At 35.6% G+C, this 17,552-nt stretch overlaps 1 protein-coding gene across 2 annotated transcripts in view; it reads right to left on the reverse strand.

The window, feature by feature from the left end:
* Window positions 1-46: 46 nt before the first annotated feature.
* Window positions 47-17,552, reverse strand: part of LOC111631798 (talin-2-like) — a 55,380-nt gene continuing 37,874 nt past the window's right edge. For both annotated transcript variants that reach the window (XM_023376119.1, XM_023376113.1), the window contains 11 exons: window positions 15,634-15,817; window positions 15,330-15,455; window positions 15,120-15,236; window positions 14,865-15,050; window positions 12,943-13,047; window positions 12,740-12,845; window positions 12,545-12,669; window positions 12,161-12,286; window positions 9,372-9,434; window positions 4,863-5,045; window positions 47-917 (listed from right to left, as the gene is read on the reverse strand). In XM_023376119.1, the coding sequence (XP_023231887.1) occupies window positions 660-917; window positions 4,863-5,045; window positions 9,372-9,434; window positions 12,161-12,286; window positions 12,545-12,669; window positions 12,740-12,845; window positions 12,943-13,047; window positions 14,865-15,050; window positions 15,120-15,236; window positions 15,330-15,455; window positions 15,634-15,817 (1,579 nt within the window). In that variant the 3' untranslated portion in view covers window positions 47-659. The remainder of the gene's footprint in view (window positions 918-4,862; window positions 5,046-9,371; window positions 9,435-12,160; window positions 12,287-12,544; window positions 12,670-12,739; window positions 12,846-12,942; window positions 13,048-14,864; window positions 15,051-15,119; window positions 15,237-15,329; window positions 15,456-15,633; window positions 15,818-17,552) is intronic.

Here is a 17,552-nt window from a genome sequence, read left to right on the forward strand (position 1 = left end):
GCGTACGTGGTCACTTTGGCCGAAAATAAATGTGGTAAAATCGAAGTACAAACGAAATCAAGCCTTTATTAAACGGAAATGACGTACAGAAGAGAATTTCGTAGCACGGCCGTTAACGCCATCTGGATAAAATAAACATGGTAATAAAACGCCGGTAAGAGAGACACCCCACCAATTCTCCGATATGCGTTAACGATTAGTATAATAATCTGTTGATATGTAAATATTCTCTGTTAAATAATAATAATAATATAATAATAATAAATATAATAATAATAATAGAAAAAAAAACGGAATACGCAACGTTTCGCACGCGACACGTAAATGAACGGCCGGCGTAAGCGGCACGCGCGGCAAAAGGACGTCTTACTTGATATCGGGCTTCTTCCCCGGCAGTCGCTAACGACTCTCGTACGTATATTTTATATACAGACCGGCGCGGTCGGGTAAAATATGTCGCAACGTTCAACGATAACTTTCTTCTTCTTTTTTTTAATATCCGAAAAATACAACAGAGTTAACGGCTCGGATTAAATATTAGTCAACGATTAACGACCATAATTCTCTTAAATAAACTATTTTAGCGGACGAGTTAATAATAGTAATAATACAAAGGAAAATCTAACTAAAATTTGTGGTTGCCCGGTGTTTCGGGCGGCCTAGGAAGAACCGTAACCGTGGTAGTCGTCGGCCGGTCTGTTTCCGTATTTGGCCCGCCTGATGGCGGCCAAACGCTCCCTGGCCTCTTCCAGTTCCCTTTCTTTCTTGAGGATCTCCTCTCGGGCCACGATCTCCTGAGCGATTCCTCCCACCATCCTCTTGTTGATGATCAGACTTCGCTCCTCGTCGTGTTCTATCGCCTGTTGCGCCGCCTTCACCAGGTTGTCCGTCGCTCTCTTCACAGCGTTTCCGGCAGCCTGCGTCCGCAAATGCCAAAATGTATTATTACATTTACGAGTTTTCGGGATTTAGAAAAGACTGTTAACATTTTGTAAATTCAAACCCGAAAAATAGCTAATACAGGTCTCGGAGGTAATGCTACGAAAGTGGAGTAATGAGATGATATATTAAATTTAATTTATCCAATCCAAAAAGCAGTCGCTAGTATTGAGAAAACAATTTTAAACGTTCTGGAACTCTAACTGACAAACAAAACGGGCAATTGGAAAAGTTTGAAGGATAAAGACATCCCGCCATTTTCCACCCGTAATCTCAACTCTTTTATCCTCGTATTATATGCACATAATTCTTAATCGGAAATCTATCATCAAAATGCAAGTCAATTCAGACTACACTCGGCATGCCGTTGTTTCTTTTTCTCGTAGAAAAAAAATTAGAGAGGTTGCGGCCGACGTTTTCAATGCGAAAACGTGTACGTCGGACGTTCAGCGCCGCCTTCCTGTGAGTTTAGAAGTTTGACAATGGCGTTTGGAACGTCGAGCATGATTCCACTGACGTTCCAAACGCCATTGTCAAACTTCTAAACTCACAGGAAGGCGGCGCTGAACGTCCGACGTACATGTTTTCGCGTTGAAAACGTCGGCCGCAACCTCTCTCATATAAAAATGCTTGCAAACGGTAAACTACACACTAACCGAATGGATAAAGCTACTGGATCACCGGCTATCGCCAATCCCACACATTAATTCTACTTTAGAACATAGCCGAGAGACCGGTATATCTCTGTTAATACTACAAAAATTTTTAGCAATATAAAATGATAAAAAAAAAGTATTTTTATCATTTTATATTGCTTAAAATTTGTGTAGTATCAGTGAATTGTCTATAATTAATGCTTTTTCAAGTTTGATTTAAAAAGAATTTTAACAGTTTTTTCGTACTTCAGAAAATTAAATGCACTTATAATTAATTAACAGACTGTAATTTGAAAAAAAAAACTCTTATAATGGTTGATGTATTTTTGGAACTTCTGAAAAATTACTGTTCCTATCGTTCTATGCTTTCGCCTAGCACGTATTTTCGGGTTCGGTTATTGTAGTCCATGTTGCAAAAGAGTATATGTGAAAGGGATGGAAGGAGAGGTGTGAATCTGGCCTCTTCCGGCTGCTTTGTTTTTACATTTTTATACTATCTGTATCATAAATAATTTTATTACCGTGATCCGTGCGTCGACTCCCACGTATCTCCTTTAGTCCAATGCGCGGAGCCTTTCCGCACAGACCGACTTATATCTACTCTTTCGCTGCTGGACTATGACAAGAAACCAAAAACTGAGAAAATAAAGCAAAATGATGACAAAGCCCATGGCGATTTCACCAGATTTTATGCTGCCCAGTCTTAGTTACCTCATATTTTTTGTGTGAGTGATAAAACTATTTAAGAAATGTTTACCCTGCTACATTTCCATTGTCAAAAAATTTCACTGAACGTTTTACTACGTGTCGGCGTTTTGGCTAAATTTCGATATTCTCGCTCGATCTAGCGGGTTTTCCGCTACACTGGCAACTCAACGGGCAAGAACATGTTTCGCCCTTTAAGCAACAATCCATCCGGTGGGTTTAGGCATACTTGAGTCGACGAACCGCTTCCCTTTGGTAAAAAATGTCTTTATGCAAAATGTTTAATCGAAAATTGTTTTGTTTGATCGATTTGCATCAGGACCTTCATAAACCACTAAAAAAACACTTTTGACTAAATGTACTCTAAACTATTTTGTATAAAGTCATTTTTGCCACACATCAGCCGCTAGGTTACACCATTTCGTGTTTTGTAATTATTTAGCGAGAACCTGTGCTGTCTAAGAAGATTGAGTACTGAGTAACAACTTGTGTATAAATGATTTCTCATAAGTCGTGTGTCATAGGACACCAGTGTATAGTGTACTGGTTATACAGTATGTTGCAAAATTTTGGGTCTATAATACTGTCAAACGGAAATTAATTGCACAAAATTCATCTGTGATTGAATCTAACTAATGCAGGCCAAGCTGCATAGTTCTGAACTAACCAGTGTATTGTGAAGATTGAACTTGTAATTTTTAATTCCCAATATGCAGACGATAGCAAGAACACGACACATTACCAGTTTTTTTTATGTTTTTACTAAGCCAAATGATCACCGTAATGAATCGGGCTACTTTACCACCGTTATTAATAATTAAATTCTAAGTTGTTTTTACTTTTATTTAAATAAAATTAAATGCAATAATAATAAAACAACTGGCAATGTTTCACATATTAAATAGAACAAGTTCAATCCTCACAACATACCTAGTTTCAGAGTCACAGAATGCAAGCTGGGTCTACATTAGTTAGTGATTCATGGTATAACCAATACACTATACACTTGCCCCTGATGCTTCTCTACGCAATCTCCTATGGTGCATGATTTGTGTAAAACTCTGTGTGTGTGTGTGTAAAATGTTGTTTTATAGTCCATTATAAACTAATTTTGTACTTTATATATGTAAGTATATATTGGTGTTGAGTTTCAACATCCCATAAGGCAGGATACCTAAGTTTCATAAAATACAGTGGTGCCTCATACTTTGAATTTTATTCATTCCAGGAGGGCCTTTGGAACTCAATCAATTTTCTCATTAGAAATTTTACTGAAATTTTACTTAGTTGAGGAGTGGTGATATCCCATTTCTTAAGGTTACTGCATGGCTTGCTTGGCTTTCTCACAAATAATTCTCTCTAAGGTGACATTGTCAGCCAATTACTTCTCATTTATCCACACTAGGAGTTTTTTCCATTTTCTCAATAATGTGCAGTGATATTAGAGAGGTTGCGGCTGACGTTTTCAACGCGAAAACGTGTACATCGGACGTACAGCGCCGCCTTCCTGTGAGCCTAAAAGTTTGACAATGGCGTTTAGAACATCGAGCACAATTCTACTGACGTTCCAAACACCATTGTCAAACTTCTAGGCTCGCAGGAAGGCGGCGCTGAACGTCCGACGTACACGTTTTCGCGTTGAAAACGTTGGCCGCAACCTCTCTATTGTTGCATCCTTAGTCACATTTATTGTTTTTGTCGCTTCCTCGTTCTTAAAAATGGTGCAATGTTTGAGATGTCAAAGTCAGTCGACTTTGGCATCTCAAATGTTGTGGCCACCAGATTACCACATGTGTATAACTTTCATGCTTTGTGTTTTCAGTCCTTTTTACACTTTCCTCCAGGAGACTGAAAAACTCTTCCTAATGTGAATAAATGAGAAGCAACTGGCTAGTGATATCATCTCCAGAGAGAATTATTTGCAAGAAAGCCAAGCAAGCTACCTTAAGGAATGGGACACTGCTCCTCAACTAAGGTATAGTATTTACATATTTTATTTATTGTTCTTATGTTTTAATTTATTATTTAGGGTATTTAATTATGTTATCGTTACCTTAAATTAAGTTTATCGAAACAGGTACTGTTTAGGGTCTCGGAACAGATTAATTCATTTGCCATTATTTCTAATGGGAGAAAATTGATTCGGACTTCGAACAACCTCCTGGAACGAACTAAATTCAAAGTACAAGGCACCACTATACTTCTGCTTGTTATGCTCAATATTGTTCAGAATGTTATGAAACTTTAAAATTGTTTTCCATATTAAAGTTAATAGTAAGAAATGATTCAACCCAGTAACTAATTCCCGTCCCACACCCTCCTGTTATGGCACCGTTAAATGGTGCAATGGCCATTCTCTGAGTGGGAGGTGGCACTACACTGTTTAACGGTGCAGTTGTGTTAACGTGCATGGCAAGCAACGTACCTAATAGGAATGGTATTTATTTTTGAGGCCCCTACAGTTCTGTGATGCTTATCATGAGCTGTTACTGGCAAGAACTTTTTTGTAAAATAAAAGATTTGAACATAATAGAATTGTGTTACAAAGTCTATTCTATTTACCTGTAAACGTTTGGTCGACTGAGAATCGGGATCCGCCTTCACTTTGCAAGCCACCAGGAGTTGTGCGGTCGAACTGGCCACCTGCTTGGCAGAAGAGATAAGTTTTTCTTCGGAAGCGTGACCCTGCACCAACGAGTTTGCGGCTTCAACCAGACTGTGAGTGGCGGCGGCCACCAATCTTGCCTGAAATGACAAATTAATATCAAAGTTAACTTTCACAAAGGAAAATAGTTAATATAAATGGAATCTAACATGTCACAAACTTAGGTTTATAAATTGATGTTGCACCCTGAAAATATATGCTTGTGTTCAAAAATTAAGCATAATTGTTAATTTGGCCTACATTGCTGGAACTACTGATTGGTACGGTGCAGAACTTTGTATTCTTTAGGAAACAAAACAATTGAAAAGAAATAATTTAATTTGAATTATGTCAAACCCCAAAAAATAAGAAGTGCTAAGCATTGTTGTAGATCTTTTGTACAGAAAATGACTAATGCTCCTCTATTGCTAGTATCAGTTATTTTGTTCTGTCATTGGGAGCAGAGAGCATCTTTGAGCATTCTCGGTGGATGCCAATCAGATGTAACTAGTCTTGCTGTGACATCTTGCATGTGGTCTGTGGAATATAAGTTTCAAAATCTTGCTGGCTGTTCAGTTTATTAAATTGAAGACAAAGTACCTTTGCCTTGTCATGAAAGTTGTCAGCAAATGTGGCCCAATATGTGTAAGCATTAACATCCATAAAAACAAATCTGCATCTACAGCACCCCAGACTGGTTTGCAGTTGGTGATATTGTGGTCTCTTTTCGTGACTATATCAAGCTTTCCATTCTCTCCAGATTTCTGAAGAGTCTAGGTACAGTCGGTAAATAGAACATTGTCCTGATGATCTCAACACCATTTTCAATGGGCTGTTCTGTGCACAGGATTCAATAGAACATATTGTACCAGGCATCTGACCATTCATGCCTACAGGATATTCTTTTGTTACAGTGCACTATTAACATCAAATAGCAGTCCCATGTAGGAGTAACACTTGGATGTCTACTTTCCACTCAACATCATATATCTGGGCTCTTCGCCCAGATACGGCACGCTGCAACACATTCAGACTCCCAATTAAGCATCCACCACTGGTCCACTTTTATCTTTTCATAAAATTGTCTCTGTAGCATCATAAGTTTTGAAATCGGACAGTAAAATTGTAACAAACCATCCTTGCTGGTTTGTTCCAACAGAAACAAAGCCACGCCATTGCCATATTTCAGAGTCTGCATATTTTGCATAAATATTCCATTAAAAATGCATCCCAAGTATTAGCATATGGTTCAAACTCATTTTCCGCTATTCATTCCCCTTCTATCTACAGATTGGATGATTACACTTACTTTCAGACACAAGTATATAAAACTTTTATGGTAATTTTGCAAATTACAGCAAGCAGATATAACCATTATTAGCACATAACAAAAGATGAAAAATTAAAATTAAGAGCATTTTTGCAGATCCAATCATCAAGATCAATCCAATAGATATATAGAAAGTTATAAAGTGTAGATAAGTGAATCACAAAATCTCCCAGTAATTTGGTGCCTTTCCTTCTAACAGATAACAAGTGGATAGCACTTAATGAATATTGAGCACTATTACAAATATCTACCCATTGCTCAAATGTAATAGATTTACTAATCACTAGTATTTTTGAATTCTTTCCAAATTATAACAACATTATGCTTAAGCATAAAGAAAAATTAAATTTGATATTTATTGCATTATGACAGAATTATGATTTTAGGCAGATACGTTCCATCACTTTTATTTTTCTTGTTANTATTTGTAAAATCTAAGTGACTCGTACAACATGTAATTCAGATAAAACGGAAAAATCAATGATCTTATAGGGGGGTCGACTGTAATTCTGTTCCTCTATTGCTAGTATCGGTTATTTTGTTCTGCCATTGGGAGCAGAGAGCATCTTTGAGCGTTCTCGGTGGATGCCAATCAGATGTAACTAGTCTTGCTGTGACATCTTGCATGTAGTCTGTGGAATATAAGTTTCAAAATCTTGCTGGCTGTTAGTTCATTAAATTGAAGACAAAGTACCTTTGCCTTGTCATGAAAGTTGTCAGTAAATGTGGCCCAATATGTGTGAGCATTAACATCCATAAAAACAAAATCTGCATCTACAGCACCTCGGACTGGTTTGCAGTTAGTGATATTGCAGTCTCTTTTCGTGACTATATCGGGCTTTCCATTCTCTCCAGATTTCTGAAGAGTCTAGGTACAGTCGGTAAACAGAACATTGTCCTGATGATCTCAACACCATTTTCAATTGGCTGTTCTGTGAACAGGATTCAATAGAACACATTGTACCAGGCATCTGACCATTCATTGAAAGCCTCCTGCCTATAGGATATTCTTTTGTTACAGTGCACTATTAACATCAAATAGCAGTCCCAGTAGGAGTAACACTTTGATGTCCACTTTCCACTCAACATCATATATCTGGGCTCTTTGCCCAGATACGGCACACTGCAGCACATTCAGCCTCCCAATTAAGCATCCACGACTGGCCCACTTTTATCCTTTCATAAAATTGTCTCTGTAGCATCATAAGTTTTGAAATCAGACAGTAAAATTGTAACAAACCATCCTTGCTGGTTTGTTGCAACAGAAACAAAGCCACGCCATTGCCATATTTACAGAGTCTGCGTATTTTGCATAAATATTCCATTAAAAATGCATCCCGAGTATTAGCAAATGGTTCAAACTCATTTTCCGCTATTCATTCCCCCCTCTATTTACAGATTGGATGATTACACTTACTTTCAGACACAAGTATATAAAACTTTTATGGTAATTTTGCAAATTACAACAAGCAGATATAACCATTATTAGCACATAACAAAAGATGAAAGTTTAAAATTAAGAGCATTTTTNTACAGATTGGATGATTACACTTACTTTCAGACACAAGTATATAAAACTTTTATGGTAATTTTGCAAATTACAGCAAGCAGATATAACCATTATTAGCACATAACAAAAGATGAAAGTTTAAAATTAAGAGCATTTTTGCAGTTAGCCAAAAAAAACATTTTTTTAAAAGGATCAATCCAATAGATATATAGAAAGTTATAAAGTGTAGATAAGTGAATCACAAAATCTCCCAGTAATTTGGTGCCTTTCCTTCTAACAGATAACAAGTGGATAGCACTTAATGAATATTGAGCGCTATTATAAATATCTACCCATTGTAATAGGTTTACTAATCACTAGTATTTTTGAATTCTTTCCAAATTATAACAACATTATGCTTAAGCATAAAGAAAAATTAAATTTGATATTTATTGCATTATGACAGAATTATGATTTTAGGCAGATACGTTCCATCACTTTTATTTTTCTTGTTAACAACATTTTTGAATGCCCACCTCTTAAATTTGGTTCATTTATTTTAGTACTGTTTTAAACTCAAAATAAGCTAAAGGTTACGTGCAATTAATTTTAGCTTTTTAAGCCGCTAAACTTTTGTTTTAACCGATTCCCCTTGTTTTGCTCCCTTATGTCGACTGGAATTTGTAATGCGTACAAAATTACCATTACTTTATCACGTATTTGTTTGCCGTCACGATTCACAAAGCGTAATTCTCTTAAGTGTCGACAGCAACGAAACTCTTGACTTTTTATTTAGCCGTCATTTTTCCACATTCCACGTGAAATGCTTGATACAATATAAAGATCAGAAATGAGAGTTTATAATACCTTGACATTTTAACATTTTAATGTAATAGTTACAGAAGTTTGATTTATTCTTTAAAAAAGATTTTGGTATAGATAAAACTAATTTACTTGTGTAAATATTTGGGTAGACAAATTATTCAAAATTCTTGCATTGCGTTCAACTTCCACAATGTTCTGCAGATCATAATGATTCTTCAGACTGTTAGAGCAATACAGGTATTTGCAGTCAGGAGTTTCTCTTACCATGTTGACTTTTATGGTTTTTGTGGCTTTCTTAGAGAAAAGAGAGGCTTTTGCAAGTTTTATCTCATTATTTATTGTCATTTTTTTGTCCACTATCTCAAAGTTTATAAAAAAAAAAAAAGAAAACACAGACTTGATGTCTCATACTTGGGAAAGTTTACAATTTACATAATTTGGATCTCATTTAGATCCAAATTATGCCTCTTGTATTTGATCCTAGAAGTTGCTGTTTATTGATAATTTTCTGACAAGTATTTGAACACCAATTACTTAAAAAATAATGTTAATGTCATATTTAGTTCTAGTGAAGACAGGAAGAATTTGTTTTTCACTCTATTGCAGCATATTAATGCAATCATTTGGTCACAGTCATTATGGTTTACCTGGCAGAAGTTCTATTTCCATGTTTATGGTTCACAATTTTTATATAATGCCTCTCTTCTAAAAGCAAGAAAAGTTCCTCATTGCAAATACCTCTAATATCACTTTAAGAAGAGGAAATAATAAATCGGTACTTACGGCAGAAACGAGACCTTCCGACCACTGACCGTCGTCGGACGTGTACAGGGGATGGGCTCCCACCTAAAAAAAAACAAATTTAAATATGAAATAATTAGTTGTAAACATAAAAGAGATATATTTCTGAAAACAAAAAGAAAATTTTCTAAGGAATACACAGTGTTTACAAATAAGCAGTATTTTGATTTTTTTGGTTCATATATGTGATTCCAAGTTTTGTGAACTTTAACGTTTATTTCTCAAAATGCAAATTTTGTAGAAAAATACATTAAAATTCTTAATATACATGTAAGTAGCCTTAGAATTTATTAGTTCTTAGACTTTTTATCTGACAGACCATTTCAAAAGAACGAGAAGCAATTATTTCCTTAACGGCAGTTCAGAAGCCAGCGCAGAACCTTGCACGTGGCCGGCCAATATTTATAATTATAAAAAATCTAAATGGCACTCGGTGCACACCTTATTGTATAAATAAGGCTAAGGGCTAATGACTACTACCGAAAGGGAGTCTCGTTACAGAAACAGAAAGAAGGAAAACACCGATACCAATTTTGAAAATGTAGACTAGATATTCTGGAATGAAACCATGCATTCGATGCCAGAAAGATAGGAGATGCTTTAGTAAAGTTGGAAAGAAGCTAAAGTGCAAAGTGGATGTTTTTCTGAAAATTGATATGTACAATGCCCAAACAATGGGCAGCTCATTAGAGAAGAAATTATAATAAAATATTGTTGGAAATTATGAAGTCATTTGTAAGAGAACGGCAAAATGCAAATAAAAAGTGTAATATTGCTATGGATCGGAAGAGATGACATACGAGCCTTCAATAAAAAAAAAATTGCCACAAACTTAATCGAGATGTGCCATGGGAAAAATTGTCCAAATTTTGTTCTTTTCAAAATAGTTGTCGTGCAATCAAATATTTTTGTCCGACACTTCCGTTGTTGTCCAAAGAGAGGCAGAAGTAGTCTTTTGAAATGTTGCCTTGGAACAGATTCCAGTGTCTGTGGACAAAAATGGAAAGTGTTTCTGAATAACAAGATGTTGCAGAGAGTGGGATGGATTAGAAAAATATTAAGTATTCCACAACTGTACAAGCAATGTGAGATCTTGCATAGTTGTGGTGTGCCTCCATCCATGTGCATGTAAATGTGGCTATTGGCAATGAATTGGATGCACATTACATTCAGTGGCATTAGAATCAAGAAAACACAGTAATAGCATTAAGTGGCACAGCCTGTTGGTAAACCAACAATTGTTGTCTTCTTCAGAGTTGACAATCATGATCAGTGCCATAACTAGCTTTTCATGTGCTCTGTATAAGATTATTCTTGGCTCCCTCTTTTTTACTGGAAATAAAATAAAGTAACAAATACAAGAGAAAGGGTTAGTTATTTTTATTTTAACCAAAAACATTATGGAATCAGTGCCCACGGGAGGCAAAATTTAAAATTACATAAAGATGGATTAATAAATAACCTGCCAAAAGCAATGGCATTGCTGGCTTATAAATATTATACAGATCATTTTTTGATACACCATTTTAGAGACCCTTCTTTTTGTCTTGGGCCTGTGCCTGTGCACCTGCCTAATTATGACACTATCACTGACGACAATGAGGCTATGTTTCACCTACACCATTTTGATTCAATTTTATCTGCAATAATCATTATCATGTTTATGAATGCACCTATCCTTTGCATCTCTTGACAAATTTTCACAGGAATGTGCTTTTGCTAAGGTGTCAGTAACTGGAATTTCCACACAAGATGCATTTGTGAATGTTACAAAGATTGAAGGTGGTATATGCCGTTCCTACTTCCTACTCATTAAACATTAATCCTCTCTCCAGATCACAACAGCAATAGCTGGAGCACTGGGACAGATCTGTTTTTGTTAAGATGCTTTAAGAGGGCTTCAAATCAAACTAGAAGAGAAGATTAGACTGCCGAATTTATTACAGGAAATGAGCTAAAAAAATTTTTACGACAGTAAAGTATATGGCAACGTAGTCTTTAGTAACTTACCAACTATAATAATATAATGCACAGTATCAAAAACACTCGTCAATCATAATTTTTCCATTGTCGAGAAATTGTAAATTACCATGCAATTTTTTGAAAAGGTTTATCCGAGTTAGCAATAGTTTACTTCATAAAAATAGGCTTATTTTTGAGGGTAGGACAGTGTGTTCTCAAAAACATAGTAAATAATGATTCCAATAATGATTAAAATTTTCATTGTTTGACCCATTCGTAGGTCAAGGGGGTGAGGGAAATGATTAAAATTTTGGTTTTTTTGATGATTATTACTTTTTTGATATCAGAAAAAGTAATTTAACATCAATTTAAGCAATGGTAATTAAGTTAGTTAGCTTATGGTTTGGATTTCGTTTGAGTTAATGCTATATTAAACAGTTTGTTTATTTAGTTACTGCTGGAAAGTGTGAGAAAGGTGTGAATTTTCTTTAATCATATATAGAATGTAACTTTGAATTTGGTGCAATTAATAAAATAACTGATTTTAAATATTTTAAAATTACAATACTGTCGGTCTATGCTTATTGTTCGAAAGTATTGAATAATAAATAAAATAAAGCAGTTTGTCCCTATTAATGTATAAAACTAAACTTAAAAATTTAACATCGTGACATGTATTCCAAAATTAAATAAATGGATTAAGTTGTTTGGCACCAAAAGGTAAATAGAAATAAAGTTTGAATTACTTTGTTAAGTATATTTAATACAATAAAGAAGACTGGTCTAATCTACGACGACGATTTGCCTACCTTTCCTGCGGCAACCAACTCTCTCTGGGCTGCCGAGGCGGCCTTCACCAGGGCGGAGGTGGCAGCAGCGATCGACTTGGCTGCCTCCAGGATCATCTCGTCGAAATTCATGCTCTCGTCGGTTTCCTGAAAAAAAGCGTAATGCAACGATAAACTTAGAGACTATTTCCAAGGACTAATTTAATTCTACGTGATGACGACGCTTCCGTAGTGTAGTCTCCTCCTCATCAGCATATGTCTGATTCTTGGTTGGATATAAGCCACAACCAAGAATATCAAACATATCTGACAATTAGGAGAATAGTTTTGTCATAACCGTCGTCCCTTCTGTTGTAATTCGGATCCCAATCCACCTGCAATTTATCATTTTGATGCAAGACTTACTCTGATGCTTCTTCTTGGTTTGAGACTTGCCAGCTTCTTGGCAGCCGCGTCGATCGAGTTGGCTGCTCCGAGGAGCTCCGTCTCGGCGATGACGGTCGGGTCGTCTGGGTCCACCCAGTCGGATCCTGATGCCAAATATCAGATTTAAATTTATTCCGATATCTTTTCTTAAAACAATAAATTTCTTAATCGTACCTTTCAGCATCTCTGCCCCGTTGGCCACTTCCGTGATAGAAGTGGCTATGGTTCTAGACATGATGACGAGCTGTTGCCTTCCCGTCTGACTAGGTTTTTGGATAACCTAACATTATACATTAATATAAATAATTGTAATTCTCAAACGAATAAACTTTTATCGGTACACCACCGGGAAAAATATTAATATCAGCATCTCGTACCTGATGGACCATCTGCAGCAGTTCCCTGTAATGAATGGCACACTGGTGTCCCGCATCCATGATCTTGGTCCTGGTATGAATAGTCTCCGCAGAATATGCGGCAGCCTGTCAATGGCAAAAATAGCATTTATTTTTATCTTTTAAAAAATATACCGGAATAGGGTATTAACAGCAGATTCGGTCGAAATGCCACCCAATGTCATAAATACCATTCAGCAAACCTAAGACCACTTTCAGTTTTAATACAGACCCATTGTTAAATGGAAATTTTAATTGTGATTTTAAAATTTGGTGGTCTTTTAGATTTTATTAACTAACCCAGTGAGGAAATTAAGTATTAAGTTAATTAATTACATAATTGCTCCTCGACAAGTATGAAATTCTAAGTGATTGTGGCAAATTTCTAGTGTGGAAGTTTTCTCAAAGAAACGACCAATGACCGAACTCTGTAGCTACACGAAAACTTAGTCATGCAAATAAAATTTTACATATACTCTTTACAGTTTTCAACAAGATTAAATATCTCAAAAAAATAAAAAATTAATTAAAATTAATAACAATAATCTTGGTGATGTTTGCTATTGTTGTTGTTATTTAATAATCTATTGGAAACAAATTATTCTTTCGATACATATTTAAATTTATTTGATTGGTTTCTCAAGCATTTTGACGAGAAAAGAATTATTTTAAAATAATTGTCATTGTTGTCCCTCAATCTTTTAGAAGAAAAACGAAAGTTGCAATTACAGTAGAGCATCGATTATCTGAAACAATTCAGGACTGGGGTTGTTCGGATAACTGATCATTTACGAAAATATATTAAACACAAGACTGTACTGTATATATTTTGTATCACAGGTCTTACAAATACATACCTTACATAATGTAGTACATTAAACTAGGCCTACAGTTTAGGTTGGCAGGGAGGGGGAGAGTGCCGGATTGCCACAGCACTAGTGAAAATTTGAATTTGCCGAACTGGAACGCTTTTGGTTAACAACGTTTTGGTTGATCGATATTTGGATAATCGATGCTCTACTGTATTTTTACCAACCATACTATGATAATAAAATAAAGTTTTAATAAAAGAAACCCAGCAAAACAAATTCAAATTTCAGTAATATTTTTGTTTTTCTTTGGCGTGGAATTAGCAAGGAATCAGAGTCAAAAGAAGCTTTAATCTGTTGCATAATTACAAAAATTAGCTAATCGAGTATGTTAAGGCCAAATTAAATTATATAGTAAAAGTAATTTGGCTCATACTTTTGCCATAAGTAAGTTTTCTATCTGAATTATTCTAATGCAACTGTACAAAGATCGACGAGAGACAAATACGTACATCCTTCGTTACATAAATCTTTGCAAAATTATGTAAATCCATTTCTGCATAGTGTGTGATTCAAAAAACCAAAATAATCAAGGCACGTCTAGGTTTACGAACCAACTGTCATGTCCAGCGCTATGACGTGCACGTTCTGGTCTTCTGCAACCACGGAATCCGAAGTGTCAAAAACATTCAATCTTAAATTTCTTAATGTAGTTTCTTTGAGAGAACTGAAAATCATCGATCCGTCAACCAAGAACTTTCAAAGGACTGAGGAAAAGATGATCCACACACTATTTGTAATCTGATTAAGTTACTAGTCACAGATGGAGTAATTTGAAAAAACATCATCTAAATTCTAGATAACTTAATAATGCATTCCCAATACAAAAATATACTTATTTTTCCCATGTAAAAAGTGACTCACTTTATGCAACACTCATGGAATAAAGTAACTGCATAATGTCAGAAATAACAGTACATGACTTGCTGAAAATGAAAGATCCACTTGACTTTAAAATCCAACCAATTATCCGGTGTTAGTAAATTTAAATATGAAAGAATTTTGTATTTTTGACAAATTTATAAAAAAATTCACCTTGCAAGTAGTCAGCAGGTCGACTATCGCTTTTCTTCCCATGTTAGCGGCAACTATGATATCGTCCTGTTTGCAGCTATTTCCTGCGGCGACCGCCTTGCCCGTGGCCAGGGTGACCGGTTTGGTCGCTCTCACCAGATCTTCGGGAAGGGCTTTTCTGGACGGCGGCTCGGACGAGTCGAAGGCCTAAATGGTCAAACGAGTTATTCCAAAGATCGCTTCCCAAAAAAAGAAATTTCACAAACGATCTCTTACTCTGATCTCTTGTCCGATAGCCTCTATTGTACTCTCCAGGGCTCGAGTGCCACGTGAATGTTCGTCTTCTACGGATTTCACGGTTTTTAGAAGAGAGGTAACATTTGTCACCATAACCTGCAAGAAACAAAGAAAAAAAAATAAATGAAACAATTCTGGATGAAAGATTCCATAGCATTTTTCATAAAAATCGAGATAATTAACACGAACCTTTGCCGATTCTTTTAAGTAGAGCATGGATGGATCATGGATGCTCTTGCCTGAAGCGACTTTAGTCGACTGGATCAAGTCGCCCAGTGCGGTGGCCACATCTTTCACGGCATTAATCAGCAACACCTATAAGATTACAACATATTAACATGCATTTGCAGAAAAATTTCAATGTGGTCAGAATGCAATAAGTCTCGCTCGTCGGTAAGATAAAAGATGTATGTTTACACTGTTATGTTTTGAGTGACTTTAATTAAATATGAGAGAAAGGAAGAAATGCGGTCTTGAAAGACCGTGGCCGTACCTGCGCCTCGGGATTATTTGATCCGAGAGACGCCGCACCCATCTTGACCACTTCGGCCAGCTGTATGATGGTGGCGACGGCATTCTGTGCCGCAACGGCCAGCTGTTCCTGGCTGGAGGCCGCACCGGTCACCAACGTTTTCGTGTCTTCTACCAATGTTCTGGCAGTCTTCAAAATATTCTCTCTGTAATGCATGTTACAAAAATGCAATTTTTATCATGTTTAATACAATTTAATGTATCTAAAATGTAAACAAAAAACATGAAAGAACAGAGTAAGACATACTAATCAAAACTTAAATCTGAGACTATCAATTCTCAGTAAAATGCCTTTCAAATCTATTGCACTGTTAAATAAGAAACAGGAATAGTTTAGAGTAAATCAAATGTAATTATTTGAAAACAATTATCAATTTTCATTCCTTATAAAGCGAAAGATTTGGATTATTTACCGTAGAAATACAAAAAAAAGTGGCAAAATGATCTTAAATGAGGGACAAATAATTATTAAATGTTCTATATTAGGGACAGCCCACAGACCTGATCTGGCCCGTGCACTATCCAAACACTTCCACTATTACAAACAGACAGTGCAATATCCCATAGTTACAAATAACATAACAAGGAGAGTCTGTGCATGTGGATATAAACTTGCGAGTTATCTAAAGCAATGCAAGATAATTTATTTTGGAAATAAGATTTTGATTGCATGTGGCATCGAATCATCTTTGTATATTTTTAATTACCAAGAAATTTGAACACTGCAGCTAGTATAGCATATATAGCATATACACTTATGTTCGCAATATACTTCATATTATACGTATCTGCCCATGAGTGCTAAAAAAAGTCAAAATCACCTCGAGACAAACCAATCAGATCTGTTACGTAGTAGTAGTAGTGATTGAGAAATGAAAATTTTTTTGGTTTGTCACACAAAAAATCTTTTTTACTAATTATAATGTTAGTTTCATTAGCACGAATCTAAAACAATATTGAATAAATTTAACACAATTGCCACAGTGTATTGGAGTCGTCTGAGTGAAATGCCTCTATTAGACATGTTATCATATGTAATACTCNAAATAACATAACAAGGAGAGTCTGTGCATGTGGATATAAACTTGCGAGTTATCTAAAGCAATGCAAAATAATTTATTTTGGAAATAAGATTTTGAGTGCATGTGGCATCGAATCATCTTTGTATATTTTTAATTACCGAGAAATTTGAACACTGCAGCTAGTATAGCATATATAGCATATGCACTTACGTTCGCAATATACTTCATATTATACGTATCTGCCCATGGGTGCTAAAAAAAGTCAAAATCACCTCGAGACAAACCAATCAGATCTGTTACGTAGTAGTAGTAGTGATTGAGAAATGAAAATTTCTTTGGTTTGTCACACAAAAAATCTTTTTTACTAATTATAATGTTAGTTTCATTAGCACGAATCTAAAACAATATTGAATAAATATAACACAATTGCCACAGTGTATTGGAGTCGTCTGGATGAAATGCCTCTATTAGACATGTTATCATATGTAATACTCAATTTTTAACATTTACTCCTTGTTCAAACTCTCATAGAATATTTTGCAAAAGTAAGCATCTGTCTCATATTTGGTGCACAAAACAGAAAATCCCTTGCAAGGGACTGACTACGAGATAACTTGATCGAGTTAGATGTATCAATACATGCAGAATTTGTTTATTATAGAGAACAATGATTGGTTGCACTGGGCAGTCTGACAGAAAAGGATATGTGTTAACAATCTCATCCAACCATAAAAGGTCTGAAAGAGTGGGGAAAAAATCATTGAATGTTTAATTTAAGATAAAATTCCAAATGCTGCAGAGAATTAGAATTGCAGACAAATGGTTTGTGCATACACTATCCATGGAAAAAAGTATACCT

This window comes from Centruroides sculpturatus, unplaced genomic scaffold (assembly GCF_000671375.1).
Source record: "Centruroides sculpturatus isolate CEXI.00-Female unplaced genomic scaffold, Cexi_2.0 scaffold72, whole genome shotgun sequence".
NCBI classification, from domain to species: domain Eukaryota; kingdom Metazoa; phylum Arthropoda; class Arachnida; order Scorpiones; family Buthidae; genus Centruroides; species Centruroides sculpturatus.